General features: G+C 46.9%; 1 protein-coding gene across 4 annotated transcripts; it reads left to right on the plus strand.

Annotated features, from left to right (window-relative positions):
• Nucleotides 1-2,409: 2,409 nt before the first annotated feature.
• On the plus strand, nt 2,410-26,204 carry LOC310667777 (myoD family inhibitor domain-containing protein-like). Of its 4 annotated transcripts, XR_014506344.1 has the most exons (9): nt 2,410-2,615; nt 3,296-3,377; nt 6,144-6,345; nt 12,114-12,197; nt 12,882-12,988; nt 16,968-17,093; nt 20,053-20,286; nt 23,373-23,693; nt 24,736-24,872. XR_014506344.1 is itself a non-coding variant. In XM_083420713.1 (6 exons), exons 3-6 carry the CDS (start codon nt 12,889-12,891, stop codon nt 25,002-25,004), a joined length of 729 nt encoding a protein of 242 aa, XP_083276839.1. In that variant the 5' UTR covers nt 6,144-6,345; nt 12,114-12,197; nt 12,882-12,888; the 3' UTR covers nt 25,005-26,204. The 4 variants fall into 4 exon arrangements, 1 of the variants encoding a protein (XP_083276839.1); XR_014506345.1 differs by lacking the exons at nt 2,410-2,615; nt 3,296-3,377 and adding an exon at nt 4,999-5,112; XR_014506346.1 differs by lacking the exons at nt 2,410-2,615; nt 3,296-3,377; nt 12,114-12,197.
• The last annotated feature ends 1,579 nt before the right edge of the window (nt 26,205-27,783 follow it).

A 27,783-nucleotide genomic window follows, 5' to 3' on the forward strand; every position in this document is an offset into this window, starting at 1 on the left:
ATATTAGGCTATGTCAAAGTGTTTTATATGTTAATGTTTTGTAAACAAACACAAATATTAATACATTAGGGTAGTGCTTTGTGACTTGGCTACAGTCTTGAAGCTGCTGGTTTTTGCCTAGGTAAGCAATAATCTCACTTTTAGCACTGGGGAAATCAAGCCAGATGGTAAATTATTATTATTATTGCCTATTTCACTATGATGAAAAATCTGTGGTGTAATTCATTCGACACATGAACTTTTCCCAGTTAAATGCAATTTAATGTTATATTTCCCAATCTGTACACAGACACAGACCTGGGATCACAATAATACTGCAGGCTAGAAGTACGATCAAACCGTGGCTCTGTAGGTAGGGAGTTTAACTTGGGAGATGTCAGTTCAAGTCTGCCCACAGCCGGAGGGGCCTTGAAGAAATCACGGTCAGCCTCAGTTCTTTCATCTGTAGAATGGGAATAATAGTGATCTGGGCTCATATTAGAAAATGCAACCTTGGCCAGCATGCTCTTTGCAACAGTGTCCTGTTTCCCTCTTTTGGCTGAGTGGCAGTAAAGTTCCAGGGGCGACACTACTGGGTTCAGAGACTTATTATGGTCTCTTTGTAATATTTCCTTCATTTATGAACATGCAAGCAGGAGCCCGAGTGGAGGCAAACAGCAGGTACTGCTACATGGAGGCAAATCTGCTACTCCTACCACCAGCTCCCCAGCCTTCAGACAACTCCAGGCAGCCTCCCAAGCACTCATCTCAGCCCCAGCCCTGCAGATGAATTGACCAGTCAGGAAATATCTACAGACTTTGGAAAGCAATGGAAGATTCCCTTCCAGGGTAAATAGCAGCTTAAGAGTGGGGCAGCATTTTCATCACCTTGAAGGAATGCTTTTTTAAAAAACCCCATTCATCTGATCCTGTTGTGCGGGGGGAGCTTGGAAGTTGCATTAAATAAACAAATAAAACTTGAACTGTTAATTGCAGCTAATACCAGGTCTAATTTGGTCTTAAAGCTATTTTGCATCAAATCCCAGATTCTCATCCAAAGTCAGTTTAAGCAAAACTATAGGGATTGATTATTACGAATGAGTCCAACAGCAAATTCACAACAGTACTTCTAATTTAAACAATAATTTTCTTCTTTTAACCACGCTTGTTCGAATTTGTAGTTCTATTTTTTTTTGTATTAGGGGGGAAAAATGCTTTCTGGAAGACCTTGTCTCCCATCTCTATCCTGTTTAGTTTTATCCATCTTTCTGTTTTGAAAAAGGAAGGCAATAACAACAGCATACCTCATGGCGATTGTCTCTCAAATGTATACTGGACCTTCGGTAAAAACACAAAGTAGATTTTCGAATATTGTGCCTTGTCATCTCTCACTCACCCCCTTGCAACGCAAGCTCACTTATGCGCTCTCTGTCCTTCCCTCCCCACTCTTCTCCCAAACAGTTATTGCAATTTTGCTTTCTGCTGCATCCATCGCCATGGAGACGTAATGACTCATTTAGGAATTGGAGCGGGTTGTGGCAGGAGGCAGGTGTGGTGCACGATGGGATTGGCGTGGACTCAGCCCGCAATAAAACAGATGCGTCCCCACTTCCGACGTTGCTCTTGGGATCCAAAGAGATGCAAAATTTCAGGAGACCGCTTGCAGCACAGCCCCACTCCAGCCCAAGCCCCTCTGTCAACAGCCCACAAGTCCCCACGTCCCTCCCCGGCTCTCCTTGTCAAGCCACGGGCTCCCTGCAGCTGGCTTCGATGCCCCTTCCCTCTTCCAGCCTACAGCAAGCAAGGGCGTGTGAGTGAGTGGATGCTGAGCTCTTCTGGCCTGTTTCCCATTCCGCCTCAAGTTAATGGCTCTGTAAGTAATCCTAGCCTGGCCTGGGGCTCTGGGAGGCATAGCCCACCCCTGGGAGACTGGCTCTCACACTCTCCTAAGTGGGATGAATTACTTATGGTTGAATCCATTACCTCTTATGCTGCTGTTGTGTCTTTTGGTCTCCCACACAGCTTTCTTCGAACTGCCTGACATCGCTTCCCCGCAGCCAACCCCTTGAATGCTCTTCAGTGGGTGATGATGGCACAGCTGCCCTGTGAGGTGGGGGAAATAATTATCCTGAGACCTCCATTGTCAAATGCTGTCACACAGTTCCTTTTGGGCGACTGTTTTGATCAGGGCCTAGGGTTGCCAACTTCTCTTTTTTAAAACCATTCTCTGCTCCTGTATCTTGAAACAGTGGCTTGATCTGAAGCAAATAGGACAATGGGAAGGTGCCTTATACCGAGTCAGACCATTGGTCTATTTATCTTAGTGCTGCCTACACCAGCCACCCCCAGATGGGCCCCTTCTTTTGTAATATACAGTTATTGATTCACAAGGTTTCACCTGAGCTTAGGTTGCCGGTGGATGCGGCTTAGCAGGCTCTCAGCAGGTTCTGCCACCTTTTCCCTCTCTCTTTGTGCTTCCTGGAACAAACAAGAAGCCATGCGACCTGGCCTCCCTGCAAGTCAATTGAATCTCCCTGAAATGAGATTTTTATAGCATGCATCCTTGCTAATCCAACGTGTATTGGATTATTGTAATGTCAAAGTGTAGAGACTTGTTTGATACTTCTGGAAATGCTGTGAGTAAAATATTCACTTATTTGCGAGGTGTCTGTGATTTATTCTAGCCTAAGTATTTCTATGGGGAACATTTGTTTAAAGGTGGATGAGGGCAGATGTAGAATCTAACCAAGTTTTAATGTGCTTAGAACAATCGCCATTGTGTTAACTCAGCTATGAGAGAGTAAGAGCTCTCTTCCATACCTCTCTCTCCAACACTCTCCAGATGTTTGGGGCTACAGTTTTCATCATCTCTGACCAGTGGGTGTGCTGGCTGAGGATTGTTGGTCATACCCCAAAGGCAGCTAGGTGAGGAATCCTGCACAAAACAGCAGTGCCAGCTATGCCCAAAGCATCTGTCTCCCAGAACTGAAGAACAGGGCCAGATTCAGAGGGTGGCAAGGCTGGGCATTTGCCAGAACCCCAAAAACAACAGGTGTCCATCCCACCACAGCAGGGCTTCCATTTTGCACAGAATAGCCAAGAAGATGAGATGCAGGCAAAGAGTATTCTCAGTGTTCACATCCCTCCTCTTACGGGCTAGGGAGGTCCACTGAGGTTGCCACTCCAAATCCTGGAGCCAGCACTGTTGGGTAATAATAACTCTGCATAAAAATAACTCTCTGGGGAAATATGGATAAATTCCTGGAGAACATGCTTGTTCCTCAAGGCACTGCACTGATCATTTCCCCCCCTTTAGGTCCACCTCCCTGTTTGCATCTTTCTGCCCCCTCAAAGCACAGACTTTTGTTTTCCTGATTCCTTGCCCTTGCCCTCTGCTGGTAAGCAATATTTATTACCTTTTATTGCTACTAAAAAATGTTGATGCTGTGGCCCACATGGAAACGGAAGGCCACGTCTTTCACTGAGGGCAACAGAACCAGCCAAAGGCCTCAGCTCATGCGTGTAGCTTTGTTTGAGGTGAGAGCCAGCTGGCTGCTATCAGGGCCACCCAAGAGACAAGGTGCGGCAGGGTCCACCGAGACAGCAAACCCCAATGCCGACCTTTCCCTCACCACCCCACCTTCTTCCTGATGTAGATCTTCCCTCGCCGCTTCTTCCCTGGCGGGCAGGAGGGCGCCATTTTGAGGTCCACCTCAGATGCCAAAATGTCTTGGGCCAGGCTGGGCTGCTATGCAACCATTTGGTTTAGCAGCATGGAATGCCCGGAAGCAGAAAACGTCAAATGCAGACAGGAAACCCTTTTAAGCTCCAGGGCTGCATTCTCTTCTGAGCAGCCTTCTAGGGGCCACATGCCAGTGGTGGGAGGGGCCAGAGGCAGAAGTGGGTGGGGCAATGAATCAAAATTTGCCCTTTGTACAGTGGGCGAGGGGTGTGGTTGGAGGGGGCAGTGGCTTTGTGAGAGGCAGTGTGGCCTTGGGAGAGTCCAAATCGAGAGATTTGGAAGGATGCATTTAACCCTGGCTGTGAGGTTCTCCATTCCTGTAATAATACATGCGGGATGCCTGAAAAGAAAGGTGGAAGCCAGAAAGCCACAGAGAGCTATTATATAAAAAGATCCACTGATCTACAATTTTATTTTATTTTTAAGTTTTAGGTCCCATATGAAAATACTGTCGTAATTTTGGGAGCTCATTTGGGAGCGGAAATAATACGGATATACTACATTTCCGACAATGTTCCAAGTGTTTCACGCCATTGTAATCATCACATTATTATCCCCAGACTGTGGAGTAGGGAAATAGTCACATGACTGGGGCTACTCAGTGTGCAGGGCTGACCCAAGACATTCTGGCCCCTGAGGTGTATCCCAAATGGCGCCCCTCTCTCCACCAGGAAACAAGGTGAAATATACTCAGAGTCGCAAAGTGATTTCATGCTAGGCTACCACTACCGGAAACAGGCCCCGACCCAGCACCTGCATAAGAGGTTATGAGCCTGGAGCTGCTTCCCGACTGCCCCAATCAGACTGCTGCATTCTGAATCCTATTGTTCTAGGACCAATCAGACTGCTGCATTCTGAATCCTATTGTTCTAGGACCAATCAGACTGCTGCATTCTGAATCCTATTGTTCTAGGACCAATCAGACTGCTGCATTCTGAATCCTATTGTTCTAGGACCAATCAGACTGCTGCATTTTGGATCCTATTGTTCTAGGACCAATCAGACTGCTGCATTCTGAATCCTATTGTTCTAGGACCAATCAGACTGCTGCATTCTGAATCCTATTGTTCTAGGACCAATCAGACTGCTGCATTTTGGATCCTATTCTTCTAGGACCAATCTGACTTCTGCAGTTTGGATCCTATTGTTCTAGGACCAATGAGACTGCTGCATTCTGAATCCTGTTGTTCTAGGACCAATCAGACTGCTACAGTTTGGATCCTATTCAACTCAGTACATAACACAAGGGGTGAGGAAAGATCTCCATCAGGAAAAAGGGCAAGGGGAGAAAGATCTGCATTGGGATTCTGCTGTCTGAGGCAGTCACCTCACCTTGCCTAATGAGTGGGCCGGCCTTGCCAGTGAATTCAGGGTGTGGTTAGACTTGAACAGTGAGTCGTCATCGTCAACCTCAGTAATATTCTTACCAGGGCAACCCCAAACCAATAATCGGTAAAAGCCCCTGCTGAAGATGGCAGAATCGTAGTAATTCTTGTGGGGGATACAGTCTCTCTCTTCACCTCTTCAACTCATTCAGTACAAGTGACTGAATAAACTTCATTTTCACAAACTGGTACGTTCCCTTCCTTTTGCTTCACAGTGGCCAGAGCTCCCGACAACGACTGGGGTGACTTGGTTTCAAATCTGTACCGTCTCTTGGCCAAACCTACCTTACAGGGTCGTTGTGAGGACAAAACGGGGTGGAAGGGGCAAAAACCACGATTGCTGCCCTGTGCCCCTCAAAGCACAGGCAAGGCGAGACTGTAACAAATCAATAATACTAGGCATGGGTAGGCAAACTAAATCTGGCCCATGGACGGTCCGGGAATCAGCGTGTTTTTACATGAGCAGAATGTGTCCTTTTATTTAAAATGCATCTCTGGGTTATTTGTGGGCATAGGAATTCGTTCTTTTTTTCCTTTTCAAAATATAGTCTGGCCCCCCACAACGTCTGAGTGACAGTGGATCGGCCCCCTGCTGAAAAAGTTTGCTGACCCCTGATACTAGGGAACATAATTATCCCCAATTATATGAGTAGGGTTAGGGTTAGGGTCTGCAATTTGGGAACAGGCTTAAGAAGAAAACCCAGTTCTCCCCTAAGACACAGCAAGATGCAAAACTTGTTCTGCCTCGGGCAACAAAATGGCTTGGGAGGATTATATTCTGTAGCAGGAAAATATATATATGGAGGTGCAGCTGCTTCTTCTGGAGGGGGGGAGCAGCTGTTTATTATGCCAGGCGCTGATCAGTGTTAGTGGCCCCTTGGGTGGAGCAGCTTCTGGCCTGGTGGCATTTCGTGTAGAGATAAAACGGCTCTCTCAAATTGAATTTAGCCCACCCACTCCCTGGACCCCAGCCCAGGCAGGCGCAGGGGAGTGGCTATTTTGTGCGATAGCCTCGGCTATTTTGTTTCCCTCCCCAGCTATCGGGCTGAGCTACAGTCAGGATGTTATGACGACAGACAGACCAGCTGGAGCATCAGCCAGCCCAGAATGGACCGAGTGTGAAAGGCAGGCGGAGTGGGCAGCCTGTGCCAAACAGCAAGTGTGTCTGGCGTGGCCAAGTGCTGTGGAGGAGTGAGAAGGGAACCCGGGGTCCATTCCTGTCCTCTGAGCTGCTTGCAGGTAAATCAAGGCTTTGCTGGCACCCAGATTCTCTCAACACCTATCGCCCTCCTAATACCCGGTTCTGTTGTGCTTAATTGTGACATTTTCCTGTATGATTGTGATCCCAGCAGCTCTTTCCCTGCATGCCTTTTGACAGGAGTCTGGAAGTTTATCTCTTGTGGTGGGGTATTCCTTCTGCATGCCATTTAGCATGTCACTAATCTTTGCATGAAAGCTATGTATTCTTTTATTATTTAGTCAGCGTTTTGCAAGGTACCTTTGGTCTCTGCACTATCTGCCTTCTTGAATGGCACTCCAGAATCTTCCTGCTCAAACAGCTTGCTTTAAAAGAGCCATTTATCTCACCTCAGGAGCAAAGCCATCTCTGCTTGTATCATTACTTGCTGCACCGGAGGATTAGGGCTCTAGCAGGTCCCCGGTTCAATCACTGACATCTCCAGTTGGAGCTGGGAGAGCCTGAAACAATGGAGAGCTGCTGCCAGTCAGAGTTGACAGTATTGGGCTGCAGGGACTTGGTATTCGGCAGCTTCATATGCTCCTGGGAAGTGGTTGTAATTACCATGGGCTCATCTAGACGTGTTCTGTGGCGGCGGAGACCAAACCCAAAATACTTGGCTATGCTGAAGGGGCAGGCAAAACAGCCATTAAACCAAATTATGTTGCTGCAAAGAACCCTGGCAAAATGTATCTCTGTAGGGGGGCAGAGAATACCAGAAGCGTCATGTATAACCATGGTTGAGGAGAGGCCTGCATCTGAAGTTTTTCGGGGGTCTTGGATGTACTGTGAACCCTACTTTAAAAAATAATCAATAATCAATATTGTACTTGCCCTTTTGAAGTGAGAGGTCTATCTTCTCTAAATAGCCCGGCACCATCATTTTGTTTGTTAATATTTTCGTTGTTTGCCGTTTCTTTCTTCCCGGTGAATAAAAACAATAAGAAGAAATATCGGCCATGGATCATAGCAATCTGTAGTGCAGCTTAATACAGCTAAATTAAATGCAATCTGAACAGCATGAAAAGTGGAAAGGGGGCTTGGTGAGAGACCTCAATACTAACTTAGAGCAGGGAATCTGTGTATGGGAACAAATGGAAATTACGATGGGTTAGGCATTATAAAGAGTTAAGATATGTACACCATCATGCATTTAAAGCCCACACCCAAAATCTGGGAACTGTAGTTGGGTATGGGTGTTGTGAATTGTAATTGTGTGAGGGGGAACTATAGTTCCCAGGAGTCTTTTGGGAGAAGTCACATGCTTTAAGTGTCTGGTGTGTAGGCAGCCCTGATATGGTTGTGCATTGTTGTGCTGCCCAGTCTCCGGAAGGTGAGCCCATAAGGAGGGGTATAGATTGGCTCTATAATATAAAAAGTGCCATTTTGCATGGCTGAATGTGGCACAAATGTTCAGCAACCATCCACTTCACTGTGACTGGATTTTGACTCCATATCCTTAACCAGCTCCCTTGCTGCTATACGATGAGCCATTTCTGTCTGTGGATGGAAATAAAGAAATCTGGAGCGCAAGTCATATCTGGACACTTTTCATTGATTTCGATGGGAGAGTTGAACACCTGCTGCTCGGGCAGCGTATTGGTTAGCATAGCCAATTTCTCCCCTCTGTCACCCCCCAGCTTATGTGCTGTGAAAGCTGACACGACAACCCTGTAGAATGTAGCAGGTGAATCTTCACTCCCATCTCTGTATCTCCATGTTGGGAAAAAGATTCTCCTCTTGAATTCCTGCTGGTCATTCATCGGTTAAAGGCGCAGAACCCTAGCAGGAAGAAATAGCATTTCAGACCGTCCAAGTGTCCCTATTTTTCAGGGACAGTCTCAGATTTACAGAAGCTGTCCCAGTTTCTGTTTTGATCCCAGAATGTCCCGCTTTTCCTTAAAAGGTAAAGGGACCCCTGACCATTAGGTCTAGTCGTGGTCGACTCTGGGGTTGCGGCGCTCATCTTGCTTTACTGGCTGAGGGAGCCGGCGTACAGCTTCCGGGTCATTTGGCCAGCATGACTAAGCTGCTTCTGGGGAACCAGAGCAGCACATCGAAATGCCGTTTACCTTCCCGCTGGAGTGGTACCTATTTATCTACTTGCACTTTGACATGCTTTCAAACTGCTAGGTTGGCAGGAGCTGGGATCGAGCAACGGGAGCTCACCCCGTCGTGGGGATTCGAACCACTGACCTGATTGGCAAGTCCTAGGCTCTATGGTTTAACCCACAGTGCCACCCACGTCCCTTTAGGACATCTCTATTTTCACTGAAGAAATGTTGGAGGGGATGGAGTTCTGCGACCCCTGTTCCAAGGAGTTAAGTAACTATACAACCTTTAGAAGACATCTGAAAGTAGACCTGTACAGGGAAGTTTTTTTAAAAAAATAGTTAATGTTTTACAGTGGTACCTCGGGTTACAGACGCTTCAGGTTACAGACACTTCAGGTTACAGACTCCGCTAACCCAGAAATATTACCTCAGGTTAAGAACTTTGCTTCAGGATGAGAACAGAAATCATGCGGTGGCAGCAGCAGGAGGCCCCATTAGCTAAAGTGGTACCTCAGGTTAAGAACAGTTTCAGGTTAAGAACAGACCTCCGGAACGAATTAAGTTCATAACTCGAGGTACCACTGTATTATGTTTTTTACATCTGTTGGAAGCTGCCCAGAGTTGCTAGGGCAACCCAGTCAGATGTGTGGGGTGTAAATATTAGTATTAGTAGTAGTAGTAGTAGTAGTAGTAGTAGTAGTAGTAGTATTAACGACAACTCTATTTTCATTAGAGAAATGTTGGAGGGTATGTGATGTGCCTGGGCTCCTAGCCCCCTCCGCTCCAGCCCACTGATGCTATGATGCCCTCCCTGCCTGAAAACCCTGGAGTCCGGGGCCCCCTCCCGCCTTCTACGGTTTTGTTCCTGCTGTTTTGCCTTCCTCTGTTATTCTAGCCCCAGTGGGGTGGGAGGTTAATGGGCCTGTTGTTTCCTGTTTCCCCCTCCCAGGGCTTTGAACTGACTGGATTGGTTGGGGAGGATTGGCGAGAGCTCAGGAAGCGGCAGCCCAGCAGCAGCCTCACCTCTGAGCCCCTCCTGTCTTTCATCTCTGCCCCAGTTCGGCTCCCCGCCGCACACGTACAGCCTGATCCTATAACCCAGTTAAATGGAAATACATGCCAAACTCACTTGAAGTTGACTTTGAGCGGGCTCATCAGTAGGCTTCAGCTCAAAAATGCTTGGCCTCAACCGCCACTGGCTGTTAGGGCTTTACCAGATTTACCTTTTCCGGTTTCATATCAGCGGTGGATATTTGGCCAGGCTGATCCATCCATCCTAGAAAAAAGGGAAAGACAAACTCCCCACCCCCGGCGCACCTCCAGTCTTTCAGGGGCAGCTGACTGACCCCTTTGAGGGTGCCGGCTGTTATTGTGAAGGTCTAATTTTTATGACGTTGTCTGTCCTCCAGTACAACAGCCAAGTTGAAATGTGATGCAGTGAGCTGCTCTTCTGGACTCTCCCTTTTCTCTCAAGATAAGGCCGCATCCACACCATACATTTAAAAGCACCATTATACCACACACATGGGACTACAGTCATACCTCAGGTTACAGATGCTTCAGGTTGCGTTTTTTCAGGTTATGGACATGCCAAAATCCGGAAATACAGTGGTACCTCAGGTTAACTACTTAATTGGTTCCAGAGGTCCATACTTAATCTGAAACTGTTCTTAACCTGAAGCACCACTTTAGCTAATGGGGGCCTCCTGCTGCCGCTGCGCTGCCGGAGTACGATTTCTGTTCTCATCCTGAAGCAAAGTTCTTAACCTGAAGCACTATTTCTGGGTTAGCGGAGTCTGTAACCTGAAGCGTATGTAACCTGAGGTACCACAGTACTGGAACGGGTTACTTCCGGGTTTCGGCGGTCGAGCATGCGCAGAAGCGCTAAATCACACTTTGCGCATGCCAGAAGCACCAAATTGCAACCCGCGCATGCGCAGACACGGTGCTGTGGGTTGCGAATGCTGCGGGTTGCAAACATGCCTCCCTCACGGATCACGTTCGCAACCCAAGCACCCACTGTATACAGCTGCAAATATAACATTTTAAATCTGTTTTAAGTGCATTATACAAATGTGACACTAGATGGTGATGGTGAGCTTATGGCAAAATCAATATATTTTTCAAAACTTTTTTTTAAAGAAAACATATTCACAGCATTTTTATATGTGTCTAGATTTCATCATGGATTTCCCCAGAGACTCCTCAGAGAGTGCTGAGGGAGCTGGCAGCTGTTAGGACAAGGTAGCTCAAAGCACGGCCCTTGAGGCAAGTCCATAAAAAATTATTACCTACTTCCCCCCATGGCAGCCAAAGGCATCATCAGTGATAATACACGGCTGATCAGCTGTACTATGATGCAGACCTGAGAAGAAGAGGGAATGACGGGAAGAACAATGGTTCTAAATTACAAAATGCCCTCTGCTTGGTAGCATAACGGGCAATGGGTGGTATTAAACAAGATGGTTGTGCTAGTGCAAGGATTAGTACTGGCACAACAGGATTTCCCCCTCTCCCTCTGCACGCCTGTGTGTGTCCCACACTGTCCCCAAATCTGCTCTGGAGGCTTTTGGGGAAACACAGAACAGATTCAGGGGGTGCGCAGGAGGAGAGGAAGATCATTCTGTTGTGCAAGCAGAAATCCGTGTACTGATGGAACCATCTTCTTAATGCGATGGTGAATACAACTCAGTTTCAGGGGATCTGCTCTCAACAATAATGGTGGCAGATACCTATGGGAAGGACTGATGTGTAGGGTCATAGAATCATAGAGTTGGAAGAGACCACAAGGGCCATCGAGTCCAACCCCCTGCCAAGCAGGAAACACCATCAGAGCACTCCTGACATATGGTTGTCAAGCCTCTGCTTAAAGACCTCCAAAGAAGGAGACTCCACCACACTCCTTGGCAGCAAATTCCACTGTCGAACAGCTCTTACTGTCAGGAAGTTCTTCCTAATGTTTAGGTGGAATCTTCTTTCTTGTAGTTTGGATCCATTGCTCCGTGTCCGCTTCTCTGGAGCAGCAGAAAACAACCTTTCTCCCTCCTCTATGTGACATCCTTTTATATATTTGAACATGGCTATCATATCACCCCTTAACCTCCTCTTCTCCAGGCTAAACATGCCCAGCTCCCTTAGCCGTTCCTCATAAGGCATCGTTTCCAGGCCTTTGACCATTTTGGTTGCGTTCCTCTGGACACATTCCAGTTTGTCAGTGTCCTTCTTGAACTGTGGTGACCAGAACTGGACACAGTACTCCAGGTGAGGTACTGTGACCAGAGCAGAATACTATTACTTCCCTTGATCTAGATGCTATACTCCTATTGATGCAGCCCAGAATTGCATTGGCTTTTTTAGCTGCCGCGTCACACTGTTGGCTCATGTCAAGTTTGTGGTCTACCAAGACTCCTAGATCCTTTTCACATGTACTGCTCTCAAGCCAGGTGTCACCCATCTTGTATTTGTGCCTCTCATTTTTTTTGCCCAAGTGCAATACTTTACATTTCTCTCTGTTAAAGTTCATCTTGTTTGTTTTGGCCCAGTTCTCTAATCTGTCAAGGTCGTTTTGAAGTGTGATCCTGTCCTCTGGATGGAGCTTGAGAACATTTCTAGTAGACCACATGTCAAGAGTTCAAAGCACGTCACATGAATCATTTCAGCAATCCTTCTGATGAAATAGATTGACAGTGTTCTGCCTCCCATTTGCTTCTTTTTAGGAAGGGAGGGAGGTGGCTGTGTTGGTCTGCAGAGGCCAAAACTATCATTCACATCAGCTGACCACATTGCAAGAGTCAAAATTGGTAAGTTCCCAATGAAGAGGGAGTCTATTCCCAATGAAGAGGGAGTGTTATAGGGTGTCAGGGGTCAGCAAACCTTTTCAGCAGGGGGCCGGTTCACTGTCCCTCAGACCTTGTGGGGGGCTGGACTATATTTTTTGGGGGAAAATGAACGAATTCCTATGCCCCACAAATAACCCAGAGATGCATTTTAAATAAAAGCACACATTCTACTCCTGTAAAAACATGCTGATTCCCAGACTGTTCCCGGGCCAGATTGAGAAGGCGATTGGGCCAGATCCGGCCCCTGGGCCTTAGATTGCCTACCCATGGTCTATATGTTATTTAGACATCACTTAAAAAGAGGAAGAAATGCATCACCATAGAAGAAGATGCAGAGTTGCAGAGAATTCGCTTGTGCTAGCATATTACATAGATGCCCATTTAGAAATACTTACTGTAATTTCTCTGGAAATGCATCTCACCATAGTTGGGAAGACTGCAGCCAGGTGACCTGTGTTTCTTCTCAGTCTGCTGTGCAGAATGCCCCACATCTGAAATAGAGGACTGGCCTCTGTACGGCATGGCCACCCTTGTGACTATAAGTGTTGTAGACCCATCAAGAAAGTAGAGGGGTGGAACTAAGCATAGTACCATGTGGGACTTAACTCCTATGCAATTTCCAACTTCTCCTATTCCTATTTTTAGTTCCCAGATGTCAGCTGTCAACTCAGGCATCCCTATCAGGCCTGATGGAACAAAGACAGAATCCAGAAGGGACACTGGGGATGCTACAAAAATCACCCCCAGTTCAGGTGAGCAACCTGATCATTTAATTCAATATGAATTCTTCCGGGTTACAGGTAAGCCAAATGGCTATTCAGCCTTGCCCCCGGCTCCATGCATCTAGAGCAGTCTCCCTGGGTCAATTGTTGCTGCTAACTACAGCAAGAGATATTGGTGAGCAACAAAAAAGGGGGTGCAGGGCAACTTTCCTTAGGAGGACCTGGCCCAGCTCACAATGTTCTGCCACAACAAGCAGCTGCATGCCTTGTACAGTCAGTGTTGCCGTGGCGCAGTGCCTCACCAAGCACAGCCTGCTCTCAGCTAGCCCCCCTCTGCAGAGGCGGAGGAAGGGGGGAGTGGTGTGTGTGGGTCGCCCTGGGTGTCAACACTGAGGGGGGGGTGGCAAAATGCCAGGCAGCACTCACTGTGGGGCCTGCAGTACGCCCAAGCCACGCATCTCTCCTGGGAGCGCATTGCAATAGTCCAAGCGAGAGATAACCAGAGCATGCACCACTCTGGCAAGACGGTCTGCAGGCAGATAGGGTCTCAGCCTGCATACCAGATGGAGCTGATAAACAGCTGCCCTGGACACAGAATTGACCTGTGCCTCCATGGACAGCTGTGTATATATAATTTTTATTAATTTTCCATTTAATACTATATTCACATCATCATTATCCACTTTACCGCTTTGGCTCTTTAGAGCCTATCAATTTCCCTCCCACCGCACGGCTTTCAAAATTAACCTTTATATCACTGCATTTTGCACGTTTTCCAATTCTAATTACACTCATTACTAAATAGCTCAAAATTTAAATGAAAATAGAAAGATAGAAAATTTTTCATTACAAGTCTTCAGACAACCCTTCTAGTGATGTTAACTGCTTACAGTAATCTTTCAAATATCATATAAATTTACTCCAGTCGTTTTGGAATACTTGATCATGCTGCTTTCGGATTTTTCCTTTCAGTTTCGCCAGTTCTGCAAAGTCCATTGAAATATACTCAGAGTCGAGTGTGGATTTCATGCTCTTTATTCAGCTCATAGTAGTGAGGAATGAAAGTTCCCCCAAAATATCTGCTTTATATACATTATTTACACAATGGGCCGCACATGATTGGCCAATTCCTGGATTCTCCTGTAGGCCAATCAGGTTGCGGATTCACTTCCACCTGGAGCTGGATTGGGTGGCTCCTGTGGACCAATCATACTGCTGCATTGTTCTAGGACCAATCAGACTGCTGCATTCTGAATCCTATTGTTCTAGGACCAATCAGATTGCTGTATTTGGATCCTATTCAACTCAGTACATAACATCCATCATCTTCATCTACCACTAGGACTGCGCTGTTCTCACTCACCCCACAGGCAAAGCCACGCAGGGTCTCTGTTGTAGAACTGTGTTGTGCTTGCACCTTCCTCCAGCTACTACTTAGCAATGTCGTTGCTATTGAAGCTGGCGGCACTAATATCTCGAAAGGCAATTTGAGGATCTAAAGCTATGATTTGTTATTTGATGAGATTCGGCACAGAAGCAAATCTTTTCTTTTTAAATAAAAAACCCTGAAATTGTAATTAAAGTTAATTCAAAAGGGGCAATTAGACTTCCATTAAGTGCCTTTTAATTCAATTTTTAAATTTTGGCTTTTACTACGCATGGAGTGATTAATTGGATCTTTGCATTATTCATTTAAAAGTATGAAAGCTATTATTTTAAAGTTTCACATGCTCTCAGTAAGGGCACAATTTTCATAACTAGATAGCAGGAAAGCTTCATTCAGCTCTCAAGGAGACTTGCTGGATAGAGAGTTGAGCTGAGTCAAGCAAGGGTGGACCTAATTGCGCTCCCATTGGGGAGCATCAACAGCGCAAAAGGCACCTTGCCAATTGCCATGTGCAATGCCTGGTGTTAATGCTGCAGACAAAATGCATCTGCTTCCCACTCTGAGATTTAGAGTCCCTCTGAGATTTTGGGCACTTCCAGACTCACTATTTTCAGGTGAGATTCAGTCACATACCAGAAAATTCAGATTGCACAATTGAAGTTGATTTGATACTCTTGCACAACAAACCTATACTCTGCCAACCCCCCAAATCTCACTTTTTGCAATAAGGGAAGTGCTGCGAAAATGCACCAGAAAGTGTAAGATAACATCTGCTTGAATGCGACGGTCCCTGCATATAAATCAGAACGAAAGCTCAATAAATAGCTAATGTTGCCTAATCTCCTGACAAACAAGGAGTGCTCAATAAACAAGTTCTGTGGATGTGACCTTAGCCCAGGGGTTAGCAAGGTTTTCATGAAGCCACTGGGAGAGATCATCAGGTGTTTGGCCTGGGTGTCCATCAATATGCAGATGATACCCAGCTCTACCTCTCTTTCACATCAGAACCAGTGAAGGCAGTGAAGGTCCTGTGTGAGTGTCTGGAGGTGGTTGGAGGATGGATGGCAGCTAAAAGATTGAGGTGGAATCATAACAAGACAGAAGTACTGCTTTTGGGGGGCAGGGTGTGTGTGTGTGTGGAGGACTCCCTGGTCTTGAATGGGGTATCTGTGCCCCTGAAGGACCAGGTGCACAGCCTGGGAGTCATTTTGGACTCACAGCTGTCCATGGAGGCACAGGTCAATTCTGTATCCAGGGCAGCTGCCTACCAGCTCCATCTGGTACACAGGCTGAGACCCTACCTGCCCGCAGACCGTCTTGCCAGAGTGGTGCCTGCTCTGGTTATCTCTTGCTTGGACTACTGTAATGCACTCTACGTGGAGCTACCTTTGAAGGTAACCCGGAAACTACAACTAATCCAGAATGCGGCAGCTAGACTGGTGACTGGGGGCAGCCGCCAAGACCACATAACACTGGTCTTTGTTTAGTCATGTCCGACTTTTGGAGTGCGGCTCAAAAGCCTTTGTTTGTATTTAGTCAAGAAGGGAAATCTACCTATTGCATAGTGTTTGTGCAGGGTTTTTGTGTCAGCACCGTGTGGGTAGGTCCTTAAGCAACCTCATCTTATGTTGTTGGCGTCATTGTGACTGAACTTTCCAAAAAGAAACAAAGGCAAATAAAGGCAAACAATACAAAATAAAAATAAGTAAATAAAGGGGAAATTACACCCCCCCCATGGCCATGTATTCCCAGAGCATTTTTGTGGTTGCTTTACCTCATAATAATTAGCAGCCTAAGTGGTCCTGAAGAATAATCACATAGTCGAAAGCGCAGGCGAGTGGGTCGAGCCCTTCCTCTGCCCACTCTTCCCTCAGAGACATTTCCTTTCCCTCCCATCCTTCCCTAAATGATGTGCGTTCCAGGGCTGTGAAAACAAGATTAGGCAGCATGCAGCGCTATCCTAGGCATGTCCACTCAGAGGTAAGTCCTGCTACGTTCAGTGGGACTTACAGGTATATGTGTATAGTGTGGGATGTGAAACACAAGAGCAGTCAAGTACAACACTTGTCAAAATTTGTGCTTCTGACATGGGCTGCCATATGTCCAGATTTTCCTGAACATTTCAACGTGTCACCCCCCACCCCCCGTTTAAGAGGGCAGAATACTGTTGTTATGTACTGAGTTGAATAGGATCCAAATTGCAGCAGTCTGATTGGTCCTAGAACAATAGGATTCAGAATGCAGCAGTCTGATTGGTCCGAGAACAATGCAGCAGTATGATTGGTTGGCAGGAACCACCCAATCATGCTCCAGATATAAGTGAATCCACAACCTGATTGGCTTACAGTAGAATTCCAGAATTAGCCAATCATGTGCAGCCCATTGTGTAAATAATGTATATAAAGCAGATACTTTGAGGGGACTTTGATTCATTCCTCCTCACCACTATGAGCTGAATAAAGAGCATGAAATCACTTTCCGACTCTGAGTTTATTTCAACTGTATTGGCTATGTCTGGGAAATTCTGGACGTATGGCAACCCTAATTTAGGAGCCATTTTGGCATATAAGCTGTACATAAATCAATAAATAAACAATAACCATTCCTTCTCTCAATTGCCAGAGCATGAGGAATCATTTGGAAACACCTCTTTCCCTGAAAACCAGAGATACTCGCCTGGGGAGTTTAATTCCAGTGAAGATTTCTCCCTCATTCCTTCTGCCCAGATACCAAAGAAAGCAGAAAATGGTAAGATTAAAGTGGGGGGGGGGGGGGAGTGGAGGGAGAGTTCATAAGCAGAGGAAGCTAAGAGCCTAAATAGAGATCTTGGTTTTATTGGATTACGGTAATGGTCTGTAATCCCCCTGCTGCCCCATTATTTATTTACTGTAGCCCTTTATGTATTGATCAAGCCACACACATTGAGTCTCTGCACACAGAAGCTGTACACTTGCTTGCAGACTCTGCCCTCGAGGGTCTGTCCTCAGGGGACAAGGATCCCAATTCTATCACCACATTGATTCTTCGTGCTTTGAGGAGTCTGCCTGGGGCTAAAGTCTGTTGTGGTATATGGTATCGGTGTGGCAATGATGAGGCAGGCAGAGAAGGGGAGGAGCCTGGCATGGCCGCAGCCTGCAAAAGGATCACCATCTTCGGCACCTCTGGCATGACCAGCCTGGCCACCCTGGTGCAAGCCATCAAGGTTGGGGACCAGGTTCTGGTGCTGGTGCGTGACCCAATCTGGCTTCTGTTGCAGAAATTTATGTATTGTATGGAAGGGATGCGGGTGGCGCTGTGGGTTAAACCACAGAGCCTAGGACTTGCCGATCAGAAGGTCGGCGGTTTGAATCCCCACGATGGGGTGAGCTCCCGTTGCTTGGTCCCTGCTCCTGCCAACCTAGCAGTTCAAAAGCACGTCAAAGTGCAAGTAGATAAATAGGTACCGCTCCAGCAGTAAGGTAAACGGCGTTTCCGTGCGCTGCTCTGGTTCACCAGAAGCGGCTTAGTCATGCTGGCCACAGGACCCAGAAGCTGTACGCCAGCTCCCTCGGCCAATAAAGCGAGATGAGCGCCACAACCCCAGAGTCGGTCACAACTGGACCTAATGGTCAGGGCCCTTTACCTTTACCTTTACCACTGTATGGGGTTTTTCTTTTGCCCCTCCAGCAGATATGCACATGCAGCCCACTACCAAAATCAGCAGAATCACTTTTGTGATTTGTCCCCACAAAACACTTCATCACAGTTTCTTCCTATCTATTCCAAGGGCCTCTGCTGCACAATTACCAAATGTAAGAATTCACTGATAAATGTATCTATGTACTGGTTCACTGGGAAAACTTCAGAAATTCATATAAAAATGTGAGCTCAGCTACTCGGCAGCCCCTCTGCCTGAGTGATAATACTTGGCCTCCTGAGTGCCAGACAGGTAGCCATTCCAGAAAGAACAAACCCAGATGAAGACAAAAGGGTGTGATTAACTTGGCTGGGAAACAGGGAAATGTAAATATCTCTTTTGTTTCACTTGACGGGTGTGTGGTGGAGGGCAAGGGGAGGAATGGGGCAGGGTCCAAGATGTTTAGATTACTGCCACCAGACCTCCCCTTTCATGATGTAACCATGATGTATTAGTAATGTAGTTTGGAGGGGGGTGTAACATGGGGATTAGCAGCTAATAAAAGTTTGGGTTCCCTTTTGTATGGGGCTTCCATCTTGTTTCACCTGGTGGCAGGTTGGAGTCCTGTTGGGACAGTCTTCAATAAAGACCAAGCTGTTTGCTCTGGTATTCCTGGCTGGTGTCCTTGTTTTTTTGTCCAATGAGCCCTCAGATTTCTCCGTTAACAGTCACTTCCACTGGAGCTTCCAACCAGCACAGGTGGTGGTTGGGGACCTGGTGGACATCGACCGAGCTGTGAAGGGGCAAGGCAATGTGATCGCCATCTTGGGCACCTGCAATGACCTCAGTCTTACCACTAGGGTGTCCAAAGGCACCTGGAATAATGTGGGGGCCATGAAATCCCACAGCAACCACAAAGTGGTGGTTTGTCAGCTACTCCAGACAGGCTTTTTCTAGGCCAACAGTGCTGTTTGGGATGGGTGTGGGTGGCAGGACACATGCTTTGCCTCCAGAAGGGACCAGGTTCAGTTCCCACTCAAAATATTATCAATCTTATCATGGGGGGGGGGGGATTGTGTGAAATGATTACCATTTGTGTGTTTTTAAATGCAAATAACCAGTAGGACCACCACTGGTAAGGGCACGTTATACATTCTGGTACTGGGTAAAAGTCTTTCTAGTCTTTATTTTACATTGGTTTCTGCTCCTTGATTTCCTTCCTTCCTTCCTTCCCTCCTTCCTGGTGAATTTTTGGTTTTCTTTTAATAACTAATGGTGCAATCCTAACCATGGGCATAGCCAGGGGGGCAGGGAGGCGCAGCTGCCCCCACAATCAATAAAAATAAATGAAATAAATAGCAAATTGAGGTTATGCCCTCCCAACAAAAGGCCTGCCCCCCCCCAAAAAAAATCCTAGCTAGGAAGTTGACTAAGAAGCAACTCCTATTGAATTCAATGGAGCTTCCTCCCAGGCAAGTAGTTAATGGGGAAAGCATGGGGGAAAGGGAAATATAGTGAAATAAACTATTGTTTAAAAAGAAGATAGCTTTTTTAAAAAGTAGATAGCCAGCACAGCATGGGGAGATGAGAAGGATCAGAGCCACAGTGTGCAAGGAGGAGGTTTAAGCATTGCCCTCCGTCAATGGCAGTGGCGTAGCGTGGGTTGTCAGCACCCGGGGCAAGGCAAGTAATTTGCGCCCCCCCCCCGCTGCACTGTCCCTCCCCCAGATAGTCCCTCGCTCTCTCTCCGCACCGCACCGCACGCCTGGCACCCTCCCCTCCACAGTGGGCGGCGACCCGGCCGCTCGGATCGGATTCGCACAGCCAGCACTGCAGTGAGAGAGAGTGAGTGAGCCAGGTAGGGGCAAAGAGCTGCGAGTGCGAGTGTGGCGCCCGGTGCGGCCGGCCCCCCCTGCTACGCCACTGGTCAATGGTGCTGGCAAAAGTTGCCCCCTTCTAAAACTGCTGTTGGCCGTTTGCGAGGGAAGAGTTATCATTCTTGCAGCATAAGCTTTCGCAGACTAGAACCCGCTTCACCCAGTGCCAGCGTTGCCCCTGCAGGCTTCAGGTTACCTTTCCCTTTCTTTGCAGAGCGCCCCCAGTCCGGCATCACTGGCATCGCCAACTCCTCTTTCCAGCCAGGGAAGGTTGCCCTCCACCCCGCCTACTGCGCCAACGGCTGTGGGCTCCCCCCGGCTTCCGTGAGGCAGCAACCGCGAGTCTCCAAGAAGCAGCGCATCAGTTCCACCACCTCCGTCTGCACCAACAGCAGTAAGAAGAGCTGCAAATCCACAGCATCTCAGATCCAGGAGGTGGCTGGGGATGGTGAGTGCATGGGCGCTGAGGCTGGGAGGTAGATTGGGAAGGATGGGTCAATGGGTGGGACACTGCAGAAGACTCCGATGGAGAAGAACAGGCTTAGCATATTCACCCAGTGCTTTACCAGTTGCACTGGCTCCCAGTGGAGTATTGGGTCAGGTTTAAGGTGCTGGTTTTGACCTTTAAAGCCCTTTGTGGCTTAGGGCCCTCGTTTTTACGGGACCGCCTCTCCTGGTATGCCCTGCAGAGGACCTTAAGGTCCATGAATAATCATAGTTTAGAGGTCCCAGCCGACCTGGTGGAATGCTCTGTCCTATGAGGCTAGGGCCCTGCAGGATTTAACTTCCTTCCACAGGACCTGTAAGACAGAGCTATTCCGCCTAGCTTTCAATTTGAACCTCTCCTGATCTTTTGTTCCCCTTCCTTCCCCCCCCTCCCCTTTTTGTGAAGATTACCCGCTCTGGGATCCCACAGCTGGTTCTTCCCTGGTCTCCTCGCTGGCCCAGGTGGGACTAATATAGCCAGCTAGCCCTGGTGATCATCTAATGTTTATTGGATGGATTTCCCCCCAAAATTGATTTTTGATTTTATTGTTATTTACGCTTTATACCGTATTTTATGCTGTTTTTTTTGTAACATCAATTAAGTGTTTTAAATTTGTTGTTAGCCACCCTGAGCCTGGTTTCCTGAACCGGGAAGGGCGGGGTATAAATAAATTATTATTGTTGTTGTTGCTGTTGTTAGCTGAAGCTCAGTGTTGGGCCATAAGCACTGAGACACTGGCAAAGGGCTCTCTTTAGCCTCTTCCTTTCTATTGTGAACACTGGGGTACAATGATTATGGGAGAGGGCTATTGGCCTTATGTGCTTGTCAGGGAACTGCCATCGGAGCAGGAGGAGCCGAGCGGATGATGGTGGAGAGGGTCCTAGTAGGAGGAGGGATAGCCCATACGCTGGGGAAGGAAATCAGCGTAACACCAGTGGAGAAGGGGAGGAGATAGAGGAAGCGGAGAGGTGGCTCCAGGACTCTTCGTAGGAGACAAGCGGAGAGGGGACAAGTGCTCCGTTGCCCACACCCACCATGCGCAAAAAACTTTCGCGCAGGCAACGGGGGAGGAGACTGGGCGTCAAGCAGCTTTTATGTTGGAAGAGGTTTAAGAAACGCCCACTGACGGATTCTGCCAGCGACTGAAGCAGCCACGAAATAGGGGCTGCTCTGTCAGAAAGGGTTCAACCATGCAAGCTAGCCAGGAGTGAAGGCAACTTACGCACAAGCAATCCCTAGAACCATAACAGTGCTCTTGTGAGCTTCCCGGGGCATCTGGCTGGCCATTGCGGAGGAAGAGGACTCAATTGGCTTTTGGGTTTAACCCAGCAGGGCTCTTCCTATGTTCTTCAAGTCTACCTGCCCGTACCCCTTCCCTTCTGTGACCAGAGGAAAGTTCAGCCAATCACCACCAGTGACTTTATCACCCATGCAAGCCCCATTTTGCGTTATTTTGCGATATTTTATTTTGGCTGTATTATTGTAAGACCAGCTTACCGGTATTTTACCTTTAACTTTCTTGATTTGATTTTTGTCAAGAATAGCAATGCACGCTACGAATACGAGCAAGAAGAATAAGTCCCAGCAAAAGAAGAAGGGATATATGCAGAAGGGAATATGCAGAAATGGCGAAACTTACCGCAAAAATAACAAATCGAGAAAACAAACTTTTAATAAAAGAATGGAAATGGTTTATTGAATAAACCATGTTTACAAATAAATTGTAAACAGATGTGAACATTGGCGGGATTATTGTAATAGCCTGAAGTTTTATGAGTATATATTTAAAGTAGATGAATAAATGAGTAAATTAAGTTAATTTGGATATGCAGAAAATATTAAAAATAAATTTAAGGAACCGCAGAAAGAGGGGGAAGGAAGTCAAGTTTTGAAATGTTAAAATGATTATAAAATTATTGAAATATACAAAATTGAAAATAATAAATAAAATAAAATAAAAAGATACAAATACAAGCGACATCACACCTTATAAAACTGACTACATTGGCAACAGTGAGGCGTCCTACGTTCCCTAAGAGATCTCCCGCCTCTTGTGTACTCTGAAACAGGCAAAAAAGGCTCTGATCATTAGCCAGCTCACCCCGGGAAGCCCGGAGGTTAAAGAGCAAGGCGCTCTTTACCCAGGGAAGCAGCTAAACATGCAATCTCCTTCCCCACTGGTGGCCTTAAGTGGTGCCCTTCCAACAGGGCAGCACCATGTGACTGTTCTGGCTTCAGAGGCCAACTCTTCAGGCTCGCTGTTGCTGAGTGCCTAATGAGTTTAAAGAGAATCAAGCCAGATGTTTCCCAATTGCCTTCGCACGCCTTAAGATAAAGAGGTCTGCAGCGGGGCCTCGGCTGTCATATGAGCCTGGCCCCCAGCTTCGCAGATGAAATAACAAATGTGCATTCCAGCAAATTTTAATGGCAGTTCAGCCACTGGTTTTTCCTCTTGTATGCTTTCCAAAATACGGTTTCCACTTTTTTAATTCACTTGTTGCTTTAAAAAAAGAAAAAGAAAGCAAAACTACCCAAGGGGTTGGGGTTCAGAGACAGACAACTTCATGACTGCATACAATAATCCACAGCTGGCTTTTGCTGGAGAAAGGCATAGCTGGTATTTTCAGGGTCTGACCTGGAGAGGAATGATGCTTTAGAACATGGGTAGGCAAACTAAGGCCCAGGAGCCGGATGCAGCCCAATCGCCTTCTCAATCCGGTGCACGGACGGTTGTGTTTTTACATGAGTAGAATGTGTCCTTTTATTTAAAATGCATCTCTGGGTTATTTGTGGGGCCTGCCTGGTGTTTTTACAGGAGTAGAAAGTGTGCTTTTATTTAAAATGCATCTCTGGGTTATTTGTGGGGCATAGGAATTCATTCATTCCCCCCCTTCAAAATATAGTCTGGCCCCCCACAAGGTCTGAGGGACAGTGGACCGGCCCCCTGCTGAAAAAGTTTGCTGACCCCTGCTTTAGAATTACGCTTTGCAGGCGTGTTTCCAAATCGGCCCTCCCATTTGCCTTCACGCTCTCCTTCCTTTCCACAGAGTTGTGTGCCACTCTCCTCTTAGCTTGCCTCTTCTGCCGTTTCTCGGACATCCTGCCTCTTTTCTCTGGGCCCTTCTGCTCTTGCTTCCCTGTGCCATCCTGCAGCTCCAGGCTCCTGGGCTTTTGCTCGGACCCCCAGAGCTGCTGCTGCTGCTGCTGCTGCTGCCGGTTTGAGGAGCCGGCCCTGGAGTTATGCTACCAGACTGGTGACTGTCTCGAACTTGCATTAGAAGTGTCTGAGCTGTGCTATCACTGACTAACCTTGGCTGCCAAAGATGCCTCCTACTAATCTTTACTTCTTCCTGGGATCCTTATGGCAGGTGAGCAAACTTTAGTCTGAATATATTTAAGTCGGATCGGCTTTTTGGTGCACACTTGTCTTTGCAGGCTTGGATTGTTTACATTTCCAGGATATTTATTTCTCCAGACTCTCTCACCTCAGAAGTGCCTATGGCTTCTGTACTATGGATTTTAATATATTTTAAGAAATGCTTTTTAAAAAATGACCTTTTCTTAAATAAGCTCCCCCCCAGAGAACTGTGTTACTGAAAATAGTTGATATATTAATCTCTGCTAGCTGTTTTAATTAGCCTTTTTAACAACTGTTCTTGCTGCAGCCTTGTCAGTTTTGATTCTGGTTAGATTGTTGATTGCATGAGTTGCCTCGGTGGCATATAGATGATTCAATAATAACTAGTTATGCAGTATCTACATTGACTCTAACCCAGCCTGGTTGATACATCCCTGGCTCCAGAGGCTGGCATGGCTGAGCTTTTGCCGGGGCCTCAAGGCAGCCCAAGGGCCAGTGGCCCTCACATCCCTGCCACCCTCACATGGAGCACCCCAGATGACCAGAGATTGTGGGAGATCACTATCCCTATGCATGTCCTGAGATCATTCTCTCTGTGCTTGTCCCGAGGGCAACTTCTCAGAATCCAAGAGCCAGCCTTGCTGCAGCTCTCACTCTCTGGCTGATTTGCTGGTCAGGACCATTGGTGGGGAGCCTTTGGCCCTCCCGATGTTGCTGAACCACAACTCCCATCAGCCCCAGGAATCATGGCCAATGGCCAGGGATGGTGGGAGCTGCAGTTCGGCAGCATCTGGAGAGCCAAATGGTCTCCACATCAGGCTCGGAGAGCAAGCTGTTTCCGATATTCATTCATTCATTTCACCTCAAAACAAAAAATACGCCTAGCCTTCCAAGAGATGAGTTTCTGGATCACATTGGACTCCATGCAAAAGTTCAGTGGCACTCTGAGGTCAAGATATGGCCGGAAGTCCATTTCTGCTATGTAGGAAGTTTGGGAACCTGTGGTGAGATTCCCAGATTCTCATCTTCTCTGTTCCTCTCTCCTCCTCCAGATCGCTGTGCACACTGTGCTCTCGCCTGCCTCTTCTGTGAGTTTATGTCCCTCTGCTCACTTGCCCTGGACTGTGGGGGCTGCGGGGGCTGCCTAGAGGCTTGCTGTGGTGGAGAAGGAGGGGAGTCCCTTGCCGAGAGCTGCTGTGGGGAAGCAGGTGGAGGAAATTGCCCCTGTGGGTTAGGCTGCGGGATGTTGCAGGATTGCTGCGGCTCCTCTGACTGTCTTGAGATCTGCCTGGAGTGCTGTTCTATCTGCTTCCCAGCCTGAATTCGGGGACCAGGAGATTGTGTCCCTCTGTCCTCCATGGTTCCGGACTGCGTTGGGATATGTGCATATCTCTTTGGGAATCCCACCCCACCAAACTACAAAGCATGGCAAGAGATTGATCTGGGCCTCTTTTCTTACCAAAGCCCCAACTCCTTTGAACATCCTCAGGCCAGATCCTTCCACCTTTTTATATCATGGTAACAGCCCAAAACACATTGCTTGTATGCACACAGCTGGGGCCTGCTGTTTGTATTGGATGGGATGAGGCCCGCTAAGTATTGTTTTAATTGTGTGGTGTCACACTCAGACATTGTGATGATGTCACCAAAAAGGCTAAGCTGCATTCGCACTGAAGACAGGATAAATTCCACCCGCACTACAAAACCCTGTCAGGTCAAACCTATTCCTCTACGCACTATAATGTTACAGAAAAATCTGTGCCATGCATTTTTGACAGATGTCACCATTCAACTGTGGATGGAATCTCTCTCCTCTTTTTTTTAACTGTGACCAAAAAAATTTACATTGATGCTGTGATATATCTGAATGGACTGAAGCTGGATATGCCCCAGAGCCAAAGAAATTCCTCTTCCTATGCTGAATGCTTCCAGGTGACCCACCTTTGAGCATTCATCCTTATTTGTTTGCAGGGAGGTTAGACAAGGTTGGATATTTAATGAGCATAGCTTTTTATTTGATTGCAAGGAAGTTAGAAGGCCTTGCATTTTTTAAAAAAGTCTTCTCCCACACTTTCCAGTGCATTTTCCTGTCTCTTTCCTAATTCCAAAAAGTCCAGTTGTTTTAGGGAGTGGATGTTGTTGAATAGTGGGTAGACATAGCAGACGACCCAGCGATTCTTCCAAGCAGCTCTTTATTTGTAAGCTGGAACAGAACTGAACAACAAACAGCTCAGCCGGCCTGCTTTTATAGGCAGCCGGCTGCCCACATTGTAGCAACAACAACCCAGGGTTTCCCGCCTAAAATAACTGACGTGGACCTGAGTGAAAACTACATACACAATACTCCTGGTGGCCAGGGTGAGAACTTCAATACATAACAGATGTGTTGTGCAAGACCTCCCTGAATTTGCCAGTGTGTGATTGAATCCCACCTGAAAATAGCTATACAGTCTGGAAGTGCCTGATGTGTTTCTGATGTGAACTTTAAATGGACTATAGGCTCCATGACTATTTCTTTGTGCCTGGAAATATATTGTTGTGCTGGCCAGGATGCCTGATTGTAAAATAAATTTAAATTAAACTAATGAAGCCAGCACCTGTTACTTCAGCTTTATTTCTGTACCACCATTGCTTGCCCCCAAAACTCTCACATCTCTTCCCCCCCACCCCACCACAAGTTATTGTGTTGTTGGGCCTGAGTTGTGTGACTGTAATGTTACAGTCTGGAAGCCAATGTGGTTTCCTCCAGAGGGTATTGGGACGCCTAGCCCTGGTTTGGAGGGACACAATGACTCTTGTAGCACTGTAAATACTAAGCCTTTATGAACTGCAGGCTGCTTCCTTCTGATGACAAGTTCCCAGTTCCTTATTCAACACACAGCTACATTATTATATCATCTAGATAGCTCAGTTGATTGATAGGTAAAGGTAAAGGACCCCTGGACGGTTAAGTCCAGTCAAAGGCAACTCTGGGTTTGTGGCGCTCATCATGCTTTCAGGTTGAGGGAGCCGGCGTTTGTCCTCAGACACCTTTCTGGGTCATGTGGCCAGCATGACTAAACCACTTCTGGCACAACAGAACACCGTGACGGAAACCAGAGCACACGGAAACGCCGTTTACCTTCCCATCACAGTGGTACCTATTTATCTACTTGCACTGGAGTGCTTTCGAACTGCTAGGTAGGCAGGAGCTGGGACAGAGCAACAGGAGCTAACCCTATAGTGCAGATTTGAACCTCCAATCTTCTGATTGGCAAGCGCAAGAGGCTCAGTGGTTTAGACCACAGCGCCACCCGCATCCCTTGGTTGGAGCATGGTGCTGATTCTGCCAAGGTTGAACGTTTAATCCCTATAAGAGATCGCTGCATATTCCTACCCTCAGAGGGTTGGACTATCAGCAGTTCTCAACCTGTGGGTCCCCAGATGTTGTTGGACCACAACTCCCATAATTCCTGAGCTCTGGCCTTGCTAGCTAGGGGTGATGGGAGTTGTAGGTCAACAACATCTGGGGACCCACAGGTTGAGAAAGGCTGGTCAGGCTCCCTTCCAGCTCTATGATTCTGCCCTATGGGCAGCTTGAACAAGGAGCTGAAATTTATATGTGTTGTTATTTTGTGTTTTATAATTGGGTTATAAGGAAAAGAATAGATATGGTAAAATAAAAAGGCGAATTGCCTGCAAGCCTAAATCCAGGTTTGGCCCCAGCAGAAATTTAAAATCACAAAACATGCAGCAAAATGAAGCATGGAAATATAGACTGCTAGACCTTTAAAATAGCCTCTTCTAAGTTGCTTCCAAAATTCCCCGCTTCCTTTAGCATAGAAAGAGACCACAAGTTTGGTAAGTTAAAAATGGTTTACTTACAAACAAATCAAAGGTCAGATTCAAGTGCTTTTCCATACAGCAGCAAGAAAAGGCAGGCAGCATGACTTAGCTTCAAAATGGTAAATATTTCTAAAACAATTGTATAGAAACACAAGGCTTGCTTAAGCTACACAGTTGAAGGTTGGAATATCCAGTTTAGATATCCTTACTGGTAGGGTTCACATAGTGGAAAAGAAAGAGAACAAATAGTTTGGTAATGCTTCCTTCCAAGATGA

This window comes from Podarcis tiliguerta, assembly GCF_965153285.1.
Source record: "Podarcis tiliguerta genome assembly, chromosome: 17".
NCBI classification, from domain to species: Eukaryota; Metazoa; Chordata; class Lepidosauria; order Squamata; family Lacertidae; genus Podarcis; species Podarcis tiliguerta.

Coding starts and splice junctions, on each gene's coding strand:
- LOC310667777 (XM_083420713.1), top strand. CDS start 12,889: ATGTCAGCTGTCAACTCAGGCATCCCTATCAGGCCTGATGGAACAAAG. Junction 12,989..16,967: donor AAAAATCACCCCCAGTTCAG/GTGAGCAACCTG, acceptor CTCAATTGCCAG/AGCATGAGGAATCATTTGGA. Junction 20,287..24,735: donor CCAGGAGGTGGCTGGGGATG/GTGAGTGCATGG, acceptor CTCCTCCTCCAG/ATCGCTGTGCACACTGTGCT.